Source organism: Phasianus colchicus, chromosome 22 (genome assembly GCF_987193195.1).
Source record: "Phasianus colchicus chromosome 22, bPhaCol1.hap1.1, whole genome shotgun sequence".
Classification (NCBI taxonomy): domain Eukaryota; kingdom Metazoa; phylum Chordata; class Aves; order Galliformes; family Phasianidae; genus Phasianus; species Phasianus colchicus.
In genome coordinates this window covers 113980-137631 of record NC_143457.1, presented here as the reverse complement: position 1 = coordinate 137631, position 23652 = coordinate 113980, and the positions used below count along the sequence as shown (strand labels likewise).

Here is a 23652-nt window from a genome sequence, read left to right as displayed (position 1 = left end):
CAGACCAACATGCCAGTCTTTCTATTTGGACTAAAGCTGCTACCGCTGAAACAAAGATGCATACTGTGACACTCCACAACTTAACTGCATCATCACACTCAGGTTCCAGGCTCATATTGCGGTGACAGCTATTAGGATGTAAGCTATGAGACACACTAAGACAGCCAGTATAATTTGGAGCAAGCATTGTTAGCTTCCCTAAGTAACACGGGCCACCAAGGGGGTTCTTTGGGATACCCTGCCAGGCTCTATCTCCACATATTGGCCACACTGAAAACACGGCCCTTGTCGCTGCAGAGATTTTTGATGTCGCAGGCTGACGCACTGGATAATTTCTCCTGGGGTGTTAAGCGTTCCCGGGGCGGCCCGCAACAATGCCCTAACATTTCTCCCAGAACTAACTTCCCCTTCATCTGCTGAGCTGTTGCTCCAGCTATTGCCCGAGCTATTGCCCTTGGGTGTAATCTGAGACAGCAGGCCTTTTGTCTGCCCCCTCCCTGTGCCGGCAGTAAGCTGCTCCTGCCCGTGTGGGTCGTACCCTCCTCTGCTCCCTCGAGCCAGGGCGCACTGACACAATTCAGATAAAGGATACAACGTTTCACCCAACCGGTCTGGATATGGTGGCGGGGGGGGGTGAGTCAGCGAACGTCCTCTGCTATCTTGTTGTCTGTCTTCTTTCAGACTGGGCACTGTCGGTTCAGCTCGCGGCTCCGTCTCCTCTCGGTCCCTGTAAACAACCACCGCTCCCGAGCCCCCTCCGGAGCCCCCTGGGTCCGGTGTCCCAGCCCCGTCGCTGAGACCCAAAAGCAACCGAGCCTCCACCGATACGTTTTTTTCCTCTCTGGCTGCCTTCAACGCTCCTAGTATCAGGCCCCAAGTTTTTAGCTCAGATCCACCCTTCTGTGCGCTCACAATATGTTGCGTGAGCGCGGAGGTGAGATTGTCCCACCTCCAGTGGTCAAGAATCTCTTGGGGGGCGTTAACCTCCCCCTCCTGCTCTAACCTGGAGATAACTGCAGCGACCTCCTTCTTAGAAGGAATGTTCTTGTCACAGTAATCTTTGCACAGCTGAAGTATTACCTTAATTACCGGTTCCATGATTCGGACCTCAGCGCAGCACCGCTACCCTGCCGTTCCGCTGACTACGAATCATGGCACAGCGCCCGTACCACGCTGGTTTCAGGAATTACAGTGGAATAGAGGAAATTGGCATTTCGGTTGGCGTTGTGGGCTGGGGTTTAAAGAGGAATATGTATTTGGTCACACTAACGTACAGCTATAAGGTGTGGGCTTGAGGAACAATAAAGAATCAGTGAAGTTTAGTATGGAGGAGCACGGGGAAAGGAAGTTCCCAGGCAAATTCCACTTGAGGTATTGCTGGGGATCCTGGGGGCCTCGTGAGCAAGAAAACTTTAATTAAAAAATGTAATCAGTGGTGGTTGGAAGGTGATGAGCACTTAGCAGTGAATATTGTTTTTGCGAAGGCAGGAGATGAGACGCTGGAAGCGAATAGCCTTCATCTGCAGAGACCTGGGAAACTTGATATCCCAGTGTTAGCACGGGAAGCCTTAGGAGGGGAGGAGCTGAGAGCAGGGCTCTAGGACCCAGAGATCTCCTCAGGAAGAGCTGAAGGAGGGGAGCTGAAGGGCCCAGGAGGTTCTGCCCTGGTGGAACGGGAAAGCACTTAGTGCGAAAAGAGGCGCTGGATTTGGTAATAGATACAATAACAGTTAAGGGTGGAGAAGATTAAGCTAAGGAAGGAATTGCTGCAAAGGGTGGTATTCGTAGAAGAGGCTGGAGCATCTAATTGGGTGTTAAATCCTTCTCTAACTCCATTAGGTGATGAATTTGTAACCGTAAGGGAAGCCACTGGCAAAAGTGAGGAGGTTTACTTTCTTAAGTCTTTACAACTTCGTATTTGTAAACAGGTAGGGATACACAAATTTTTGAAGGTGCCAAATTCACCAAAGCCTTTACTAGGGCAAGATTTAGTAGAACAACTGGAAGCTGAAATCAAGTTGAAAGGAGAATCGGAATTTAAGGTCAAAGAAGAACTGTTAATAGCAGTGCTTATTTAGCACTGATCACTACCCCTGCTGGGACAAGGATCCCAGACAAAGGAAGTGATCAAGTCTGTCCTGGGGTGTGGGTAATAGAAACCCCAGGAAGAGCTAAGAATGCAGCACCAATAGCAATCAGAATAAAGAAGGAAGCTCAGTCTGTTTGGATTAAACAGTACCCCCTCGAATTCGGAGACAGGAAAAGAATCCGGCCAGTAATTGACAGTTTTTGGAGACAGGGTTGTTATTGGAGTGTGAGTACAGGATTTAAGGGCCATCAATAGAATAGTGTAGGATTTATACCCATTGGTAGCATACCCATACATGCTGCTTACAAAATTATCAGGGGAATTGGCATGGTTTACCATTCTCCACCTAGAAGATGCCATCTTTTGTCTACCGTTGAGTCCAGAGAATCAGCTCATGTTTACCTTTGAGTGGGAGAATCCTGATTTAGGAAGAACAACACAACCCAACAGAACTTACATGAACAGTGCTTTTCCATGTTTTTTTAAAAAAAAAAAAGTCCCACTCTTTTCAGGAACCACTTGCCAAAGAGTGGAGCAATAGGTACGGACCCAGGACAAGGAGCCCTGTTACAGTACATGGATGACCTTCTGATAGCTACCAATACAAATGAGGTATGCACAGCAAGGACAATTAGTCTGCTAAACTTTCTCAGACTTAATGACTACTGAGTTTCTCCACAGAAAGCCCAGATGGCATGGCCACAAGTAACCTATTTGGGTTACGAAGTTGCTGCTGGATCCCAAACCCTGGAGAACAACGAGGAAGGAAGCAATTTGCCAGACTGTGGAACCTCAAACAGCAAAGGAGCTCCAGACTTTCCTAGGGATGACAAGGTGGTGTTGCATATGGATATACAACTATGAAATACTGGTAAAAACTCTCTATGCCCTTTTAAAATCCTATCCAAAGGTCATCATACAAGTTGAGGAAGGCAAAGCAGATGAAGGCTGTGGCAATTAGACACAGAATCTGTTGTTAGTGCAGAACAAAAACTTTTATTGTGTACAGTGAACTTGAACAATATGCTCTTGGTCAAGTGTCTTATGAATTGTGACCCTCCTGCTGCATGCGGCAGTGCTGGATCTTCCATCCTGCCCTGAAGGAGGTGGCACTAGAGCTGGGCTCGTCCCTCTTGTGCTGTCCTGTGGCACGCAGGCTTTGTTGCTGTGGGTGTTGGACCGCGGCACCGGCTCTGTCAGCTTCATCCCAAGTCTGCTGTACCTCAGTGGCGTCTCCCGATAGTGGGTGATGAGGTCATAGAGGCTGTCAAACACCAGGCTGTCACTTAGAAAGAACCTGTGGATGCTGGTGTCCTGCCGCCAGTGGATGCGGCAGTGCTGCACCTTCTCACTGTGCCAGAAGGACAGAACGTAGTCCCCAATGTAAGTCTCACTCTCCCTGACGAGGAAGGAGCATCAGGGCCCCCATCTCGGTGCAGTACTCCGTCAGCAGCCACTCAGCAGTGTGCTGCTCTCCACGCCCTGCTGCCAGCCTGCCGTGGAACCGCTCCTGAGTGAGATGCAGCTCGACCTTCTGCGCAGGTCGTCTTCCCCATCTGTTCCTGGCTGGGGCAACGTAAAGCACTTCCACGTAGAAGTGATGGACTCTTCCACCATTTGGCAGTCCACCATCTGCTCCTTTGTCACACGTGAACCCGTGGTTCTTTGCCTCTCACCTCCGTCAGCCCCCTCAGGTTTGCCACTGGTCAACTTGACCTTGATAGCATCTGCTCGCTCCCATGCCAGGTGTACAAGCCAGATGTCGCGTGATCACGTCCAGAGGTTCTGTCTGGCACAAACAGTTACAATCTTTTGGTTTTTCCCCCTATGTCTGCTGAACTTGTCTATATCTCCAAAGGTCTTTTGCGAATCAGAGCAAGAATATCTTTATTTCCTTCTGGTTCAGAGGAGATTAAAGGAAACAAAATACAGGACCTGGATAAACTAATCGAGGGGCTTGGAGAGTATTCAGAAACAGAGGACACAGAGGTGCAGGCTTCAAAACAAGATAATAGCTCCCGCCTCCCTGTTATGGGCCATAATCATGGCTGAGCTCAGGAAAACTCACTGGGGAACCGAGGCCCTGTATGAATAGTTGAGCCAACAGATCGTGGCTTGGAATTTATCCACCGCCTCTAAGCAGGTAACACAGCAATGTGAGATTTGGTTACAGAGTAATCCTAGAACAGGCCCCAGGGTGCCATGGGACAAATAGGGAAGGGACGTTATCCTGGGCAACAATGGTGAATTGATTTCTCTGAATTCCCAAGAAAATATATATAGGTGTACGCTGGTATTAACAGACACCTTTTCGGGCTGGCCAGAGGCTTTTCCCTTGCAGGACCAACAAGGTGCAGGGAGTAACTAAAATATTGTTACAAGATATAATTCCAAGATTTGGGGTTCCAGAACATCATATATAGCGATCAAGGTGAAGGAGTAAACATCGTGAGTTAAGAAGACATCTCAACCGCAGTGAACTATTAAGAAGACCAGACCATTGAAGCTAAGGATTAAGAGACAATATGTTTAGAATGTGTTTTATACGTTGCACGTGTTATATAAGACTTGCTTCAGCCTGGCGTGAAAATACCTATTTAAACATCACTAAAGGAATAGCAGTTAGCCTAAAGCTCCCTGATTGTTGGATACGTACAGCCTTGCCAAGAGATGGAGGAATGGAAATCCCTCAGTGTGGGATTCTCTCCACCAATTGGACACTATGGGGTGCAGCAGGAAGTAGGCGTAGGTGTGCAAATAAAATGGCAACAATAGGAAAAAGGACCTAAATTCAATGTACAGCTATAGACAGGCCTCAATGTAAGACCCTTCCTGAGAACTAGAAAGGACATTATGCAGGAGGAGACTTAGTGCTTCAGTGGAACGGCTCCTCCTCCAGGGATACAGAGAACTTCTTGGAAAAGAGTGAAGCGGGGAATGACCCCCTTATAGACAGGCCCTCTGGCTTCCACAGCTTTATTGGATGGTTTATTTCTAGTGAAGTGAATTAGTGTCAGAAGAGGATGCATTGACCCCCTCTGCGTTAGGGATAACGGCCCTTTGAATGTGTTACAAAACCATTTCTTTTTGGAAAGCTCTGACGTGAGCGGAGGAAGTACTTTTGGCCATGTGTACAACTGGGTTATCAGCGCAAAGGAAAGAGATGCGGCTGTGATCACAGCAAAGTTCAGAGGAACATCCCCTGCAGAAAGATGCGTAGAGTTTAAACACTGCCAAGTGAAATTTGCAGGCCATGTTTGCCCCACAGAAAATGAAGCAGAACAGGAAGCAGTCTTTCCTGGACACAAACCCCCGGTTACCCCGAGGGCGGTTCCTTCTGGGTGACCTTAAAGTCTGTAGATCTACAGCAGCAAACAGCAGCGCCGGCCCTCGTACAGCAGAGAGCTTAACCATGCTCATGCCGTGCAGAGAGGACTGAACTGAGAAAGCAGGATAGGAAGTCGTTAGAAACAGACGTCACTTGCTCAGTGAGGAGAAACGTGCCATGAGTGCCATGGGCAGCGCTCAGCGAGGAAGTGAGCCAGCTGCAGGGAGATGCTGCCCTCGAGAGCAGGGCAGCCGGAGATTGCCTCTTCTGGGACCTGCTCACGGGTGAGAGGAGTTAAAGGAGCGCCAGGACAGCAACGTGGGGATGTGTGACCCCAAGGATGTGCGAATGGCCCCAGCAAAGGCAGCAAGGGACCCAGCAGAAAGCGACGCTTCATTAGCGTGACAACACACAGCCCCCATCCCCCCTCCCTCCCCCGGGTGCAGACGTGCCATGAGAACGAGCTGCAAAACTGCCAAGGCCTGGCAGCCGGCTCGGGGCGTGCTCGCTGTGGGAATTGCTGCCCGGCACCTGAGGCTGTGCCGAAGCGGCCAGAGCCTGGCTGGAAGCCATCCGGGCAGCACCGCGGCGGCAGGAGGTGCAGCAAGGCCGTCCTGCGGCCAGCTCCGGGCTGCGGGCACTCGGCATCCTCTGCTCTCCGCGACTCCCAGGAGCCCGGTTGCCTGCGCCAGAGGTGGGAGCAGCCTGCTCCGCACCCGAGGTAGGTGCCCCTCGTGGCTCGTGCGGAGGAGCTGCAGGCATTTTTCTCTTCCAGGTGAACGCCGTTTCGAGGCAGGGACTGGGGAGGGCTGCAGCACTACTTGAGGACTAGTAGATGACCTGCAGCTTTGGGACGTCAAGAAAGAGATTCTTTTTAAATCAGGGCACAGAGTTCTTACCGTCAAGCAGTATTAATACTAATTAGATTTTGTTCAGTAGCAGTAGTTGTTTGGTTGCTTGTATCCCTTACTCCCGTTGCTCTGTGTGCTTTTTTTTACCCATCCCCTCGCGCACTGTCCCCGTGCTGCAGGAAGCTCTCCCTCTCCTTGCGAGCAGCACCCCGAGGGGACGGGAGCAGCGGTTCCCAGGCGTGTTGCAGCCCGGGTTGGGATCCGAGGGCCACAGGAAGGGGTTGGAGCTGGGACAGAGAGGGAGCGAGCAGAGGAGCTGAGCGTGCTCTGCTGCCTGCTTGGCTCTGTGTAACAGCCCAGCTGCGACTGTGTTTCTCCCTCTGGGCCACGGGAGGCACGAGATGACCTCGCTCCGCAGCTGTACACGCATGGATCCATGGAAGCTTTCAGCTCCCCGATAAGTCCTTTGGAGTGTCTTAGTTTCCGCTCCCCTCGCCCTCCCCGGCAGCCCGCAGTTTCCCTTCGGGGACGCAGCAGCAACACCTGCCTCCAGCGGCCCTTTCCGCGTTACCTTTTGTGCGCTTGGCGCCGGGCTGATGGCTCACCTGGGGTCGTGCAAACCCTTCCCGAGGCTTTTGTTCGGGCTGACCGGGCAGCCGCAGATGCCTTTAGCGCTCAGCTGCGGGCCCTGAGCACGTCCAGCATCGGCGCCAGCTCCGGCACTGGGCCGTGTGATAGACGCTGGAAAGCTGACAGCCTGCGGGCTGACTGGAGCACGCGTGGAGAACCGCCCGAGCAGCACGTCAGCAAAGCGCAGCCCAGGCTGCCTCGTGCAAAGGGCACCCGGTGCTGAGAACGGGCCCTGGAAGCGAGCGCAGGGTGCGTGCTGAGCTGAGTGGGGAGCAGCGCCCCCTGGTGGGGGGGGAGAGGAGGGAAATGCAGCCGCCGAGGCATTCTTGGTGCAAGGAGGAAGCGGGGCTCGTTCAGCTTGGAGAAGAGAAGGCTCCAGGGAGACCTCATTGTGGCCTTCCAGGACTTGAGGGAAACGCATAAACTGGAGGAGGATCGACTGCTTACACGGGTGGATAGTGACGGGACAAGAGGGAATAGTTTTAAGTTGAGACAGGGGAGATTCAGGTTGGATATTAGCAGGAAGTTTTTCACCCAGAGGGTGGTGACACACGGGAAGAGGTTGCCCAGGGAGGTTGTGGATGCCCCATCCCTCGATGCATTCGTGGCCACGCTGGATGTGGCTCAGGGCAGCCCGGTTTGATGGATGGCAACCCTGCACACAGCAGGGGGTTGAATCTAGGTGGTCACTGTGGTCCTTTTCAACCCAGGCCCTTGTATAGTTCTATGATTACCTTCAGATATTCATTGTAACACAACCCCTTAGAAGCTCAGGAAGCTCCAAACTAATGTTGGGTCTCTTAAAGAAGGTCTGTGTCAGCAAGGTGTCTTGACATCAAGCTGAGAGGGATCTCTGTACAGGTGTGACCTCAAGAGACATCCCTGATTGTGGGGAGCTCCTGTTGTGCACCCAATGCTGTGCAGGAGGGCTCAAGGGGCGCTTGGGCTGCTCCCTGTTTAGGGGTAAGATGACTGACTCATTGCTCTGCATTGCCTTTAGGCATACAGTTCATGTACCCTCAGCTGTTGAACCGGGTGTCAGTGCTTTCTGCCCCCCAGTTTGAGTCAGCTGTGTGATTTGTAATCAGCTGTAGCTAGAGTGCTGCCCGTGCTGTTGCTGCTTGTGTTCCTGTGCAAGGCCTGCTGTGCCATCGCCCAGGCAGTGTCCTGCAGATGGGCTGTGGAGGGCTGGGCTGGGACAGGGACTGCTGCGTTCCGTCACAGCTCCCCTGCCATTTCTCTTGTCCCTGCAGGCTCCAGTTCGACATTTCCTTCTGGCCGTGATCATCTCACCTGCAGGAGAGCAGCAGATGGCCGCAGCACATCCGTGTCAGGTAGGGGCTGGGGGCAGCAGGCAGGAGAGGGCGAGGGGCGAGGGATGCGAATGCCGGGGGAGAGGGAGGTGCCCTCATGCAGCACGTGTGTGCTGGGGCCAGAGAAGCGGCTGGGACAGGAGTTTGTGTCCTGTGCGAGCTGCTTCCCTGGGCCTTGGCTGTTCCCAGCAAGGAGCCTCTTTGCTTGCAGGAGCCCGTGAGCTTTGCGCAGGTGGCCGTGTATTTCAGCAGGGAGGAGTGGGCACTGCTGGACCCTGCGCAGCGAGCGCTCTACCGGGACGTGATGCTGGAGACGTACCAGTGCGTGGCCTCGCTGGGTGAGGGCTTTGCTGCCTTTCCTCCTCGTTAGGGCACCTTTGGCTGTGCAGAATGAGCCTCTGCAGGCAGGGCCTAGAATAATAGCTGTGCAGTTACATATTGATAACGACGACAGCAACAAAGGAAATACTGAGAAGCGTGAGTTTCAGGAGGGATTACCATGCACGGCAGACTCATAAACGCCCCAGGGTCGGTGCTGGCACGCGGGCATCATCCAGGAGGGAGAAAACCAGCCCTTCTGTCGGTGCGCTGCACGGTGCTACCAGCTCCGGCTCATACACGACTCCCTGGTTACTCCTTTACCATGTAGGATTTTGCATTCAGTTGCCATAGACATTTTGATGCCTTGGTCATTGATATATTTTCAGAAAAGAAACAGGCCGTTCACAATTTAATTTTAAAGAAAACATTCCTTCATAATTTTCAGAGTTGTGAAAGCATTCTTTGCTCGAAAGGAAGCTGTGGGCCAGTATCATTCAGGCCCAAAGTGTGGTTTCTCCCTGGGGAGGGACACAGAGTGGAGCTGTTGAACAGGCACTGTGCCAGAAGGATGGAAATGTTCTCATCTCCCCTGTTTCTCTCGTTGAAGCTCCACTTGCAGCCCCCAGACCCGTGGTGATCTCCCTGCTTGAAGGAGGAGAAGAGCCCTGGATCCCAGATGTGCGTAGCCCTGAGGCCGTGCCAGGAGACCTCAGCCCAGGTGAGGTGGTGGAGGGAAGAGGTTTGGGGCAGGAAGAGCCATCTCTGTGTTTTATTTTGGGCGCTGTGTGCTATTTCTGGATTTCCTCTTTCATCCAGCAGGAATCGGGATTACAGATATACTGGAGGATCAGCAGGAAAGTGGTGTGGCTGAAAGGCGATGCAGTAGTGCCTGTGTGGAAGAAATCAGAAGGGATGTCCAAGGAGGCCTGGAGCAAGGTCAGGGTGAGCACATCAAGAAGTCACAGGGAAAGTGTCTGCGAAAGACAGGAAGCATCCCACTGGACTTCAACATAGGTCAAGAGGAGCCCAAAGAACCCAGGAGCAAGGTTGTGTGCCAGAAGAAAAAGCAGAATCCATGCACCGAGTGTGGAAATAGCTTTGAAAAAGATTCCAGCATCATTAACCACCAGTGCATACGCTCAACAAAGAGTCCATACAAGTGCTCTGACTGTGGGAAGAGCTTCAAAAGGAGATCCCACCTCACCTCCCACCAACGCATCCACACAGGAGAGAAACCATTTCGGTGTCCTGAGTGTGGGAAGAGCTTCAGGGGCAGTTCTGAATTGAAGCAACACCAGCGCATCCACACAGGGGAGAGACCTTTTCAGTGTCCTGAGCGTGGGAAGAGCTATAAACGCAGGTCTAGTCTCAACATCCACCAGCACATCCACAGCGCACGCAGGCTGTAGAAGCATCTCAAGACGCTGGGAACCTTCAAAAGCAGTTGCAGTCTCGTTACCTACCAGCACAGCCACACAAGGTACAGAGCCTGCAGACACATGAACGTGGGAAGAGCTTCAGCCAGAGCCCCAGCTTGGTGACCAACTATGGCTTTGTGTGGTGATGGACCTTACAAATCCCTTGAGTCGAGGAAGAGCTCTGTGGCCAAACTGTATCCTCTTTTCCTTCTTTCCATGAGAATTATGCATATTGCTCTCCTCCAGCTGCAGTTGCTTTGCTGAGTGGTCATACAAAGCAGAGTCCAGGGTGGGATGTGTCACAGCCACAGGAAATCCTCTGCCAGGTGGCACATTTCTGCCAGGGCTGTGTGCAAGGAGAGTCACCTCTTACCTTCCCTGTAGAAACTCCTCTGCTGTGGGGCAGCAGGTGAGGACCCAAAGGAGACCTCAGCTGGCCGATATGTCACCAGGAAGGAAGAAATCCTGTCTGCAGAGTGTGTGGGAAGAGCTTCGTCTGGATCTCTACCGTCAGTAGTCCCCAGAGAAGCAACCAGGGGAGTCCCTGTGAGTGCCTTGACTGCAGGAAGAGGTCTGTCCAGAGCTGGGAGCTCAACTGGGAGCACACCAGTGTATCCACGTGAGGAACCCTGCAAATGTGCAGCCTGCAAGAAGAGCTTTGGACACAGCTGGAACCTGCTGAGGTTCCGGAGTGTCTGCACTTGGGTGAAGTCCAATCTGTGCCTGCACCAGTGAGTTCACGTGGCTGGAAGCCTTAGAACTGCCTTAAGTGTGAGAAGGGCTTTGTGCAGAGGGCAGAGCTCCTCGCTGGCCCTGCAGGTGGTGTTTCTGGTGCATCACTGGCACCCTCTGCAGAAGGGACTTAAGCCAGGAGCTTCAGATGGCCTTTCCTTGCTGCCCTAAGCAGTTCTCTCACCATGCCCGCTTTCCTCTTCTGCTCTTCCTGCCAGCAGCTTTTTGATGCCATTTCCTAAGGAGAAGCGGCAGTGTAGGGATGTTCTGTGTGTCTGTGCATGTGTTGCTCTCAGTGATCTGTGAGTGCTCTGATGAATCTGGGAGAAGGGTCAGGAGAGCAGTAATGTGATTCTTGGAGGTTTTCTGAGAACCATTTGTAGTGGAAAGGGAAGGGGGTGAATAAAGTAGCTGAGTTGTTCTGAAGCTTTCTTCACTGTGGTCTTGTTTTTGTTCTGAAAACAAATGTCAGCACGTGGAATGAAGAGAGGGAAAGGTGCAAGCAGGATTTGGTTTTGGTGCCTCCTCCAGCCCAGTGCTTGCTTTTGGGAGGGCATTTCTTTCACACAGCCCCATCATCCTTCCTAACTGTGCTGCACATTGGTTCTGCTGCTCTTCTTGAATGCTTTAATCAGCTGGTCAGAGCGGCTGTATGACGCCAAGCCTTGTTTGTCTGCAATAAAATTCCAAAAAGCTGAGCTTGTTCTTCCTCAGTGCACCATCCCAAGTTTCTGGAGGTGGTGGGAGCAGAAGGCAATGCAAACCCACGCGGTGCACAAGCTGCTCATCCCCAGAGCACAGAGATATCAGAGTGCTCTCCAGTGCATGCCTGCCTTGCAAGTGATCCCTTTTGAGCTTGAAGGTTTTTGCTTTGTCCTTGGGAAGGTGTGTCTGGCATCTCCTGCAGCAGGGCCTTCTCATTTGCTGTGCTTGGAATGCAGCTTGCAGGAATTGGAGTTGATTTTGGTGAGACAATGAAGCTGTTTTTCCATTATTTTATCCTGAACAAATCATCTTAATGGTGGATTTCCCCTCATGGTTTGTCACACGTCATGTTTAGTTGCATTAAGAGGGAACAACCAGCCCCCCGGGTGCCCATGTGCAAGGCTGTTATTTGTTACTTGTTTTTCATGTAGGCATCCAGAGTTGGAGGATCTGTGTGCTGCAGCATCATCAGCATGAGTGAGACATGGTGGGAATGGTGCTGTGAGGAGTGTGCTGTGTGTGATGGATGGCTCTGGGCTCTCTAGGGCAGAGATGCAGGGCAGGTGAGATGGGATGGGGTTGCTGCGTGTACTGGTGGGCTGGATGGAATGGAGCTTACAGTTAGTAATGAATGACATGGTTGAAAGTCTCTGGGTATGGATTGAGGGACAGGGAACTAAAGTGGGCGTCACTGCGGGAGTCTACTATAAGCCACTCGGCCTGGACTACGATACCAATTAATTATTCTTAATTCTTTTACAGAGTGTCTCAAGAACAGCCTTACTTGTAAATGGGTTACCAGCTTCCCCGAAATTGAGGGCTGTGCCAGGATCTGATCTGCTCAGATTGACGTGAGATATTTGTTTCATTTCTGCTCAGAGCTGAGTGCTGAGTGGTTCATACGCAAGGCTAAGGTGCCTTTTCTGTGCTACAGGATTTCTTTTGTGGACCAGGAATGCAAATCGCTTCGCCTCTGAGTGTACTGAAAGAATTTACACACACGAATGGGTACCTACTCTTCATTTGCACGTTTCTCCTCGAAGCAGAGTGAGGCATCTGATCCCAACACCCACAGTGCCACCAACCCCTGCAGTGTCCCTGCTTGTTAGATTTGAGTTTCTCGTGCCAGAAACGGAACTGTCTGCCTAGAGAGGTTGTGGATGCCCCGTCCCTGGAGGTGTTCAAGGCCAGGTTGGATGGGGCCCTGGGCAGCCTGATCTAGTATGAAATGTGGAGGTTTGTGGCCATTCATGTGGCAGAGGGGTTGGAGATTGATGGTCCTTGAGGTCCCTTCCAACCCAGGCCATTTTGTGATTCTGTGTAACAGCACTGGCAATGCTGGAGGGCCCCGACAGAAAACCAAGGTCTTTGTCCTCTAGGCTGTGGCAGTTGTATCTGCTGCTGAGGCTCAAGAGGGCACGTGTTGTCCTCGTGCCACGGGGGCCTCCTTGCTGCCTTGCAGCCCTATGGGGAGCCCAGTAGTTGTCCTATCATTCTCCCTCACAGGACACTCCACACCCACATCCCACTGACCGTAAGAGAGCCTTGGGCCATCAGTGAGGGACAGGACCACCCTTCCCAGAGGCTGCAGCGATGGCCCTACCCTTCTGTTGCATCAGACAAACCAAGGGCTTTCTCAACCTCAAAGCACATGCACAGGGCCTTTGCCTATGATCATGGCCTCCAATTGTCTGCTCTAACACAGCTATGGGGAGGCTTTGTTGGTAATGGCCCCACAGGGACCAATTAATACTCCAACACTCTCCAACATTTCTGGACAGCATTTTAAATGCACCTTCATCATTTGGTTACAGCAGTCTTCTCTCAGTGCCTGAAGTTCATGGACACCACACACGCTGTGGGGCTCACTACAGTGCAGAAAGACCTAACAAGCCATTTCCCTCAAATCCTGAAGGCTTGAACTGTTCATTAGGGAGGTCACAGTGTTGCAGACAAAGTCTTCAAGGAGCACTGTCCAGAAAAGGGGTTGTCATATTTAAGGCTATTTTTCATTACAGCAGACACAGAGATGTCACTGAGTGCGGCACAACCCCTGTGACACAGATGGCAGCTCCGTCAGGGAGAGGGAGGTACAGCCAGCATGGGGCCAGCATTGTGGGGATCCAAGAGGGAAATGCAGTCAGTGAGAGCTGATAAGAGGATAGAGACTGCACCAGACAAGATGGACTCAGGAACCTCCAAGGGTCTTTCAAGTCTCTTTGTGCCTCAAAGGCTGTACACAGATCTGTCCTGAGTATTTCTTTATTTGGAGAGTTGTCACATATCTGTGGGAAGGCAGCCCTTGCCACTCTTTGGAGGAGAGAACCTATACGTTTGCTGTTTGGGCCATGTCATTCCCTGACCTGCCGTCAGTCCTCGCAGGTCACTGCAGAAAAAAACCCCAGGCCCCAAGGTGCAGTGGAAGCTCTCCTCACCTGTGTCTGATCACATTTGTGCCTGCAGGTCCTCTTGGTGAATTACCAAAGCAGAGTCCTGTTCCTGAGCCTGGGCTGGATGCCAGAGGTAAGTCACCAGCCTACATCTCACACTCTCTGCTCATATGTGGTTGTGGTAGTTCAGGAAGGGTTCAGCTTTTCACTGCCCGGTGATTTCTCCTGCACGAGAAGCCTGGGTGCCAGCCAACTGCCCACCTCTCCAGCTTGGCAACTTTCGACCCAAGTCTGAGTGCCACGTCATCAGCTGAGCCCCTTCCAGTCACTGCAGGTCCCTAAGGAAGAGAGAGATCACAGCACACAATGGGAATGTTTCTCTTTACAGCTGCGCCTATAAGCAGTGTCTTGCCAAAGGCTCAGCATAATCTGCTCCATAAGCCTCCTGTGGGGCTATCCCAAAGGAAAGGGCCTTCAGATCTTCCCTTCCTCTTCCAGCCCCTTCCCTTCTGCAGACAGTTCCGCACACGGTTCCTTCTTGGACTGGCACGGTGCTGCTGCAGGCACCCAGCAGCTATTTGCCAGATGCTGCTGTGTAGCAGGGAGAGAAGAGTGCTGTGGAGCTGGCATTGCAGTCTAAACGAGTACCTAGCCATGTCTGACAGGAGCTGCTCTGTGTTTGTGTACAGGTGCGGGTGGAGTCGAATGGTCTCCAGCTTCCCAGCCGAGCTCAAGGATAGAAGCCCCAGCAACTCGTATTGGTATGCCATGAGTTTTTGCTTCCTTTGAGAGATGCCAGCTCACAGTCCTAATGTCAGCCGGGCATGTCTGCAGGCGTGAGTGAGAATGCACAGCTGCATGTGCGTGCCCTGTCCTCACACGATCCCCTGGCACCATCTGCTCTTCAGTGATGCCCTTGTGCAGTTGTGTAGATTGCAGTGTGTGGTGGGAAGTTCTCCTCATGCTTTGGCTGCAGAATTGCCTCCAGGGAAGGCTGTGCCAAATTCTCGGCTCCTTCCTGTGCTGGAGCCCCACAGGCATCCCAGGGTGGCTGTTGTCTTTGTTGACTTCACCGAAAAGACCGCTCAGTTCAATACTTTGTTTCTCTAAGATTTATCTTAATGCTTTCTGTTAAGGTCCTGGGGGATGGAAAGTGGCATGGGAAGATGGAAAATATTCCAAGAGACTGTCCCATTTACTAATGAAAATCATGAAGAAGGCAGCACGTGGTGAGTGTATTTCTGTCTATACCCTGATTAAACAGATCCACACGCTCTCCTTCTGCTCTAGTGAGATTTGTTTAGTCAGACAACTACCCAGCCTCAGGAGGCGAGGGTGGGCAAGTGCAAAAGGAGTCTTAGAGCATGATGGAGAAGAAGGAGCAAATCCATGGCCCAGGAAGGTCTGGACCGTGGCAGAGCCAGAGTGTAAACAAAGCTGAGAGGCCAAAAAGAGGTTCCCTATGGCGCTGCCTTGATGTGCAGTGCCTTAGGGAGTTCCCTTTGCTTCGCTGGAATCAGGGAAGCATTGCAGCCCGAGGATTTTCACATGTTCCTGGAGGCCAACAAAGTGAAAGACAACATTTTTGGCCATGTCAGACCTCTCGTGAGACTGCCAGTAGGGCACAAGACACAGCAGTGAGCACATTGTTCCTCCAGGTGTGGAAGATGAAGGACGTGCAAACGCCACAGAAGATCAAGTTTTACTGAAGTACTGCCTGGCACTGACTGCAGCTTTCCTGGTTTCCATGCTGGCAGCCATGATAACGTGCTGTCTGCTTATCCGGCGATGGAGGCAGAGAAACCAGTGAGTTGTTGTTCACCCCCACCCCCATCCTGCCCAACTCTTTAATGTAGGGCTGCTGTGAGCCAGGAGGCACTTGTAGTTCCAGAAGCACAGAGGCCGGTTAGTTGTTGGCTAACGTGGTCTGAGATTTACACTATCAGATGTTTGAATTGGCACGGCCGTTCCTGCAGCCCGTTCTTAGTGCTGGGCCTGAGACAGGCTGAGAGCTGAGGGCGGCTCTTTGCCATTGAGGAAGGAGAGCAGGGGCTCTCCTGTGCCCTCAGCACGTTCCTCTCTCCGCAGGCGCCTCGCTGCAGCTGATGGAGCCCAGCACGATGTCTGCGGCCACAGTTTGCCCTCGTCCTGCTCTCCTCAAGGGGCCTGGCAGATGGACATGATGCCAGCAGCCGTAACCACCTGCCCACTGGCCGGATGGCACCACCAGGGCGGCCCCTGCCAGACCTGACAGCAGCCGGGCCCAGCTGCACCCGTGGGCCCCACAGCCCACCAGGCTCTGCAGCCTGGGGGGCATCAATACCACCTCCCGTCCCCCACCGCCATCTTTTAGGGGACGGGAGGAACCCGCTTGGCTTGGAAGCTTGTGCTCATTGGCCAGCACCCAAACAACGGCACCCTGGCGGATAAGCAACAGGCCCAGCAGCCCCCCAGCCGCCCTGGGCATCAAGACCACCCCCCCGTCCCCCACCACCATCCTTCGGGGGTCGGGAGTGGTCCCTCAGGGTGTCAGCCTGGGGGCAGCCACATCCTCAGGGAAGCCTGAGAGGCCTGGCAGCCCCCAGCACCACCTCTGCCTTTGCTCTCCCCTCCAGCATCCATCAGGGGATGGAAGCGAGCCCAGCAGTGTGTAGACTTGGGGACATTGGCCAACCGACAGACAACCGCTGCCTGGGGAAAGCCAACTGGCCCAGCAGCCCCCCGTCCCCCTGGGCATCATCACCACCCTCCCACTCCCCTCCACCATCCTTCAGGAGGTGGGAGCGGCCCCCCTAGGTTGTCAGTTTGGGGGCATTGCCCAACACCCAGAAAACCACCCAGAATGCCAGGGGGAAGCAGGCCCTGCAGCCCCCAGCCCCCCCAACACCACCTCTGCCCTCCCACTCCTCTCCACCATCCATCAAGAGGTGGGAGCGGCCCCCTCAGGGGGATCATCATGTAACACCTGTAAAAAAAAAACTGTCTGGGGGAAGTATGACAGGCACAGCAGCCCCCTGACTCCCGCCCCTTCCCCCCCCAGCATCACTTCTGCCCTCCCACTTCTCCACCATAAGTCAGGAGGTGGGAGCACCCCGTGTGTGCGTTTGGGGGCATCATCTGACAGCCAGAGAACCACAGCTGGCATCAACCGGGGCTTTCTAGGCTGTGCTGTACCAATAAATAGAAAGTACCATCACAATTGTCCACGCTGTACTGCTGTCATGTCACTACCTGACCCACGAGCAGACCTTGTGTGCCACTTGGCATTGGCAGACAGCCACTGTCGTGTGGGAATGGCTTTGAACTCCAAGAGTGGAAACTGAGGTTGATGTGTAGAGAAATCCCTCCCCCAGAGGCAGCGAGGCCCTGGCCCAGGCTGCCCAGAGGCTGCGGGTGCCCTACGTCCCGGCTCGGGCAGGGGACAAGGGTGGCAGTTCATTATGCAAAAGCATCAGTGCTTCTGCATGAGCTTTACCAGACAGCAGGCAATCATTTGCTCTGCAATAGGAACCAAGCAAGAACTATGAGCACATTTCCTCCCTCCTCTACTTCATTTTGCTTTGTGGGCTGGACCAAGAATCTGAACGTGGAGAGAGACGGGAGGAAGGCAGTGCTGCAAGCCTCGTATGCCTGCTGCCTCACTGCTCACTCTGTGACTGCAGTCGCCTTAGCAGAGGCACAGTCCGTTGTGCTACCAGCAGTGCCCAGCTGCCACGATAGCACCCTGCAGCTCCTCTCCAGCACCTGCCCTAGGCCACTAATTTCTCAGCATCCTCCAGGAGGTGCAACATTCCCCCATTTCCTCTCAGCTCTCAGCACTGCTGCCCTCCTCAGGAGCTGTGGCCACAACCAAAGCAGCCGTCAGTCAGTCAGCTGTAAAAGCATCCCGGTCCTCTGCAAGAGGACACAGTGCTCCTGTTCCGACAGCTTCCCTCAGCAGCCCAGCGCTGAAATGCTTTGTGGGGCTCCTTTGAGCAAGCTGCTGAGGACAGAGGCAGTCACATCAGCTGCCTATACATTAACTGGGAGCTGTTTTTATGTTCATCCCTGGTCAACACATCAGAGGGTTCTTTCTTTAACATCCTTATTATACCTTTTTAACTGAGTATGACTGTTTTCTAAAGAAGTTTTCAGCACTACAAATAATGATATTCAAAACATCTATATGGAATATAGATATTCCAAATGAATTAAAATTAAAAGGGAGGAAGGGAGGAAGGGCGGAAGGCAGGAAGGCAGGAAGGCAGGAAACAAGAAGCTGCTTCCTTCAAAAGTCGGAGTATTCTGACGAGGAGAAAACAGCAAAACTAAGCCTGCCATCACCACGTCATTGCCATCAGGGCTCCAACTAAGGCAGCCAGCTGAGCAGGGAAGAACTTCCATTAGATGCTGCTCAGTGACGGCACCCAGAATGAAGCAGCAAGGATGTTACGAGTAGGAGACTGCAGCACCATTTAGCAATCCCCACCTACTAATATTTATTATAACAGCTCAAAAATCCAGATTGTTTGTAATTACTGTTTTTAATTAGAAGACAACCTTGCAGCTGTGAATCTTTATCACTGGACTGTGAGATATTTCTGGCAGTGAATTCTCTCTTTGTACCATTGGTTTTGTAGCAGTCATTGTTAGGCTTGCCTTGTTATCCCTCTGGGTTCTCTGTACACGTCCCTTTCTGAAACTGTACTTCTCACTGGGGAAACCCCCTGACAACCTTTCCTCTTCTCCTTTAGACTGGACATAAGGAAGAAGTCTGTTACGATAAGAGTGGCACTGGTGCAGGGACACTGAGGGACCCTGGGGATCTCTGGAGCCCTGAGCACTGGGGATGGATGGGATGGAGGGCACCATCCCTGCCCCATTCCAGGAGGACCAGTGCCACCCCAGACCTTCCCTCGTGCTTTGTGGGGCTGTGCAGAGGAGGAGGGTCTCGAGGTGTCCTAGGGATGGCCCAGGGTCACTGTGCAGATGGGGCAGGGGCTGTAGCTGCTGTCCCCAGGGGACCCACGTCCTGCCCTGGGCTGCTGCCAGCCCTTCTCCTGCCCAAAATCCTGAGGCACAAACCCTGCTGGGACAAAATCCTCAGATGGAAAACAAAGATCTGAAGAGCAATGCCCTGATACCACAGCCCGACACAGATGGATAAGCTGCTTCATTAACAAGTCCAGCTTTTACAGCGGGGCTGGCAGCATCTGTGCTGCTGTTCACCTGCAGTCAGGAATGTCACACTGCCTTTTTTTCAACCCACATTTACTCTTTCACAAAAGAGCATCAACTTCTGATATTTGTTCTGCAAACTGGGGAAGAGTAACCCGCAGAATGCTAACTGCTGCAGAGGACAGGTTGGAAGACAGCCGCTCCGCACGCCCATCGTGCCACAGCAGCTCCTTGCTGGATGTGCCTGGCATAACTGGTTGGCTCCTGACAGCAATCCCTCACAGTGGGGAGGAAAGCAGCACTTGCACAGCTGGTTTTAAGAGCGCTAACCAAGTTCAGCTAAAACGCTCAAGGGAGACTGTCTTCAAGCACGGTCACAGGATGTGTTTGTTATACTGAGGACTAAAGGAGATCACTTCAGATTGACATCAGGGAGGAGACGGGGTAAAACTCCCCGCTGGCCCACACTTCAGGATCTGTGGCATGTTTTTCTGCACAGCTGCCGTTTCTAAATTTGGAAAGAGACAGTAAAACATACCTGGAAAGGGTTGAGAAGTCAGGGTCTCCGCAGCTACAGAGAGATGTTGGATGCTTCTTTCTGTGGGAACGTTTGTGGAAAAGTGACTTTAGGTAGCTTAAATCTCTGCCTTCTGACACAGGAGCAAAATGGAGCCAGGAATGTATTCTTACTTCCATAATAAGAGTGTCAGAAGGAAACACCCTGAGACTTCTTGTAGGGGTGTCCATTTGCTGTCTCCCAAAAACCAGTCGGGAGAAAGGCACAAGAGGGGTGTGCCCTGCCAGCTCCGGGTCTTAAGACCTTAGAAACCCGGTCTCTTTCAAAAGTTGAGGGAGTTTCCATTCTTAGAGCTCAGCCCTGAAGCCTTGCTGGTTCAATTCCTCTCAATGATGCATCTAAAAGATGCAGTGCAGGTGGGCAAAGGCTCCACAGCTGTACAGCATCTACGGGACAGCTCTTATTGAGCCGGCAGGTGTAACTGCTTCCCGAGGAGCAGTGCAGCCATAAAGGCATTCCAAAGCACCTCTTGCTCTTACATGAACGCATCATTGGCTTCATCTCACTGCCGTGCTTAATTCCCAGTGCTGACAGGTCTGTCTGGCAGCTCTGCCTAGAGAACCAGCATTTGTTTCAGGCACGTGTCCTGAACGAGTCACTTCGTTTCAGCGAGTTTAGCATCAGTGAGAGCTTCCTGCCCCAGCAAGTCTACCGAGCACCTGTGTTCTCTTACATCCCCGCACCACGCCGTGCTGCTCAGCGAGTCCAGCGCAGCTCTGCAGGACCCGGGGGACTACAGAACACGTGCCAGCGGTGAGCTGAGCTCGTTCTTCAGGTCCTGCTCCGGGCTGTGCCCTTCTCACATCCCACGCACCGAGCCCGGCCGGGCCACCGCTCGGTTCTTCCTCGGAGGAGCAAGCGGCCAGAGATGCCGCCGCAGGAGCCGTGAGAAAACCGGGCAGAGATGCGCGCTCGGCTTTCAAGAAGCGCCAGCAGCTCGGAATCGGCCTGGAGAAAGCGATTCTGGGGAAGCCGGAGACGCCGCACGTCTCAGCGCGGCTCCCGCAGGAGCGGTGCCGTTCGACGGCGTCGCCACGGCGACGGCGCCTCAGCGCCTCAGCGCCTCAGCGCCGGTCCGTCGCTACGGCGCCGCGCCGTCCCCGCCGAGTGACGTCATCACGCCGCGACCCGAGGAGGCGGCCGTGCGGAAGCGGTGCGGGGCGCCTCGGGGCTCCGGGCGCCGCCTCGGCTCCTACAGGTGGGTGTTCGGGGGGCGCCGGGGCGGGGGCCGGGGTGAAGGCGGCGGGGGGGCCGCGTGCCGCTCTGCCTCGGCCCCGCGGGGTCTCCGTTGTGCTCGGGGCTTCCCTCGGCGGGGGCGGCTGCCCTGCGTCTCGCCGCCTCCCCCACCCCGTGTCTTCCGCTGCCCTCCCCCCCTCTCCCCCTGCCGCTGATCGCCCGCACCCCCCAGTCCCTCTGTGTGCCCCCCGGGGTTACACCCTCCCCCGGTCTCCCTCCCCTCCAGTCCCCCCGTTCTGATCGCCGTAGTCCTCTTCCACCCCTCCTCTCTGTGCCTCCCCCATTCTGATCCCCAGGGTCCCTCCCCCGATCCCTCATCCCTCCCCAGTCCCCCGTTCTGATCCCTGGTGTCCCCCCCCCCCCCACCGCTCTCCCCATTCTGTCCCCTAGAGTCCCCCCCTTTCCCAGTCTCCTCTATCTGACCCCCGAACCCCCTCTCCTCACCCCGAGTGCCCCCACTCCAATTCCCCCATTCTGATCCCCAGAGTCTCCTACCACCCCCCATTCCCCTCTATTTGACCCCCAGGGTCCCGTGTCCTCCCTTCTCCTCCCACCTCCTGGCCCCTTTTTTCTGACCCCTAGAGGTCCCTGTACCCCCCTGTGCGCTCCTCCCTGACCCCTGGAGTCAGTTCCCTCATTCTGACCTCCAATTCCCCTCAGCCAGACCCCATAGAAGCCTCGCACAACCCCTGGCTCTTCCCTCCCACCCCTCCCTCCACCCCCAGATGCTCTTCCTGCCTTGTAGAAACTCTGTTCACCCCTTTCCCCCCACAAGCCACTAAGTTTCCCCCCAGACTCTTTTTCGACCCCATAGACATCCCACTCTCCTCCCCCCCAATACTTCCCTAAGGTGTCCCCCAGACTCCCCTTCCACCCCATAGAAGCCCCCCACAACCCTCCAGGTTTCCTCTGCCACCCCTTCTCCATTCCTAGACCCCTTTTCCTCCCAACAGAGACCCAACTCACCCCTTTTTTCCCCCACACAACCCCCCGTCCAATCCCAGACCCCCCTTTCTGCCCTACAAAAGCCCCCTTTCCACCCCTCAAGTTCCCCTCCACAATGTACCTGTCCATCCCCAGGCCCCCTTTTCACTCACAGAAGCCTTGTTCTGCTCTTTTCCCCCTCACAACCCCCTCTCTCCATCCTCAGAGCCCCTTTCCACGCCACGGAAGCCCTCCACAATCCCTCAGTTTCCCCTTCCAACCTTTCTCCACCTCCAGACCCTCTTTCCACCTCACAGAAGCCCCACTCACACCTTTCCGCCCATAGATTCCCCACGAGCCCCGCCCTATATAGCCCTGGAGGCATGCAGAAGAATCTGGAGATGTTGTAGAGGGGTTTGGGGCATCCAGTTGGTCCCCAGGTGGATCCAAGGTGTCCTTGGATTCATACGGAAGGATCTGGAGATGTCCCAGAGGGATCCTGGGGTGTCCAGGGGCTCGCGAGAATGGTCCTGGGGGTCCCTGGAAGGATCTGGAAGCTCCCAGGATGGGTCCAGGAGCTCCGAGGAGCCACTGGGATGATTTGGAGATGTCCCAGTAGAGTCTGGTAGGGTCCAGAGAGTTCTCATGTGGGTCTGAGTGGTCCTGGAGTCATCCCGTCATCAGAGACATCTCTGGGGATGTCCCAGAGAGGACTTGGAGGGTGCAGGGGGTTTTCAAATTGATCCAGGGGGTCCTTGGATTCATCCAGAAGGGTCTGCAGACGTCCCAGAATGATCCTGTGGAATGTGGGGGGGTCCTGAGGTGGGTTCAGAGGGTCCTATTGTCTTCTGGAAGGGTCTGGAGATGTCCCATGGGTGTCTTGGGGTCCCCAGGCGTTCCTGGAGTCCTCCAGAGGTCTCCAATGGGGATTTTGAGGACAACCTCACATAGTGACACGTTCTCGCTCTTCTTTGTCCCCGTGGGATCACCCCCAATAATGTCTGTTTCCATTAAAATCAATACTATGTCACTTTTCTTGTATATTTTTTGCCACTTCCTTTCAGAAATGGATGGTTCCCACCAATCCCTGTGCAAAGCCCCACGGAAACAATCCCCCCAGGGCCACCGGGTGACACCGGACAACCACTTGTCCCCAAAGTTCTCACCGTCACTGTAACCATGGAACCTGGGGCTGTACCAACGTACCTTGAGAGCCCCATCCGCGTCCTACAGCTCCTGGACGCTGTCACCCTGGCTGTCCATGACTGTCCCATGCTGTCCCCCCTGCCATGGTGGCACAACTTCAGCACGGTGCCATCCTCATTGAAGAGGTGACGAGGAGGGGTACAGGGAGGGGGGCAGGGGAAAGTTGGGGGACACGTGGGGTCTGGTGCAGGTGTGACATGGGGTTGGTGGTGTCACCATCATTGAGTGTCACCTTCACTGGATGCCATTGGGTGTCACTGAATGTCACTGTCTTCAGGTGACGCCGTGACACAGGGTGACCTCGATGTGGAACAGCCGTGACGCAGTGTCCCCATCCCTGGCTGTCACTGTTGTTACCGTCATCTGGTGTCACCATCACTTGTGTGCCACCATCTATCGGGTGACACCATTCCCTGTACTCTGACCATCATGTGGGGGCAGGCACTGGCGGCACCACGTTGTCACCATGTTGTCACTGAGCCTCTCACTGTTCTTTGTCACCCCTCCAGACCTGCCTACCGCAGGACCCAGTGACACCGGAAACCTCTGTTGCTGTCACCATCGTCTGCCATGAGGACGGGGACATGCACGGTGGTGAACTCTGTGCCACCACCAGAGGGGACTGTGTGACACCAGTGTGTCACAGCCGTGATGCGGTGTCATCACCATTGGGCGTCACTCCTGGCAGCTGGCGCCGGGTGTCACCGTCATGCAGAGGGGACAAAAGGACCCCCTGGGGACATTGGGCCGAAGCTGGGGACACCGTGACCACCTG

General features: G+C 54.0%; 3 protein-coding genes and 1 pseudogene across 5 annotated transcripts in view; 2 read left to right on the top strand and 2 right to left on the bottom strand.

Moving 5' to 3' along the window:
* The window catches only part of LOC149915205 (uncharacterized), a 54129-nt gene that overhangs the window by 25753 nt on the left and 4724 nt on the right, over positions 1–23652 (top strand). The gene's annotated exons all lie outside the window — the stretch shown is intronic.
* LOC149915208 (uncharacterized) lies at positions 190–2265 on the bottom strand. The gene has a single exon (XM_090123075.1). It carries the CDS (start codon positions 1096–1098, stop codon positions 199–201), a length of 900 nt encoding a protein of 299 aa, XP_089979201.1. The 5' UTR covers positions 1099–2265; the 3' UTR covers positions 190–198.
* LOC149915207 (1-phosphatidylinositol 4,5-bisphosphate phosphodiesterase gamma-2-like) lies at positions 2549–3859 on the bottom strand (annotated as a pseudogene).
* LOC149915206 (zinc finger protein 75A-like) lies at positions 7248–11108 on the top strand. Of its 2 annotated transcripts, none has more exons than XM_090123071.1 (3): positions 7248–8549; positions 9140–9250; positions 9352–11108. In XM_090123071.1, the coding sequence occupies exons 1-3, from the start codon at positions 8309–8311 to the stop codon at positions 9939–9941; spliced, it is 942 nt and encodes a 313-aa protein (XP_089979197.1). In that variant the 5' UTR covers positions 7248–8308; the 3' UTR covers positions 9942–11108. The 2 variants fall into 2 exon arrangements, with proteins under 2 accessions (XP_089979197.1, XP_089979196.1); XM_090123070.1 differs by having other exon boundaries at positions 9349–11108.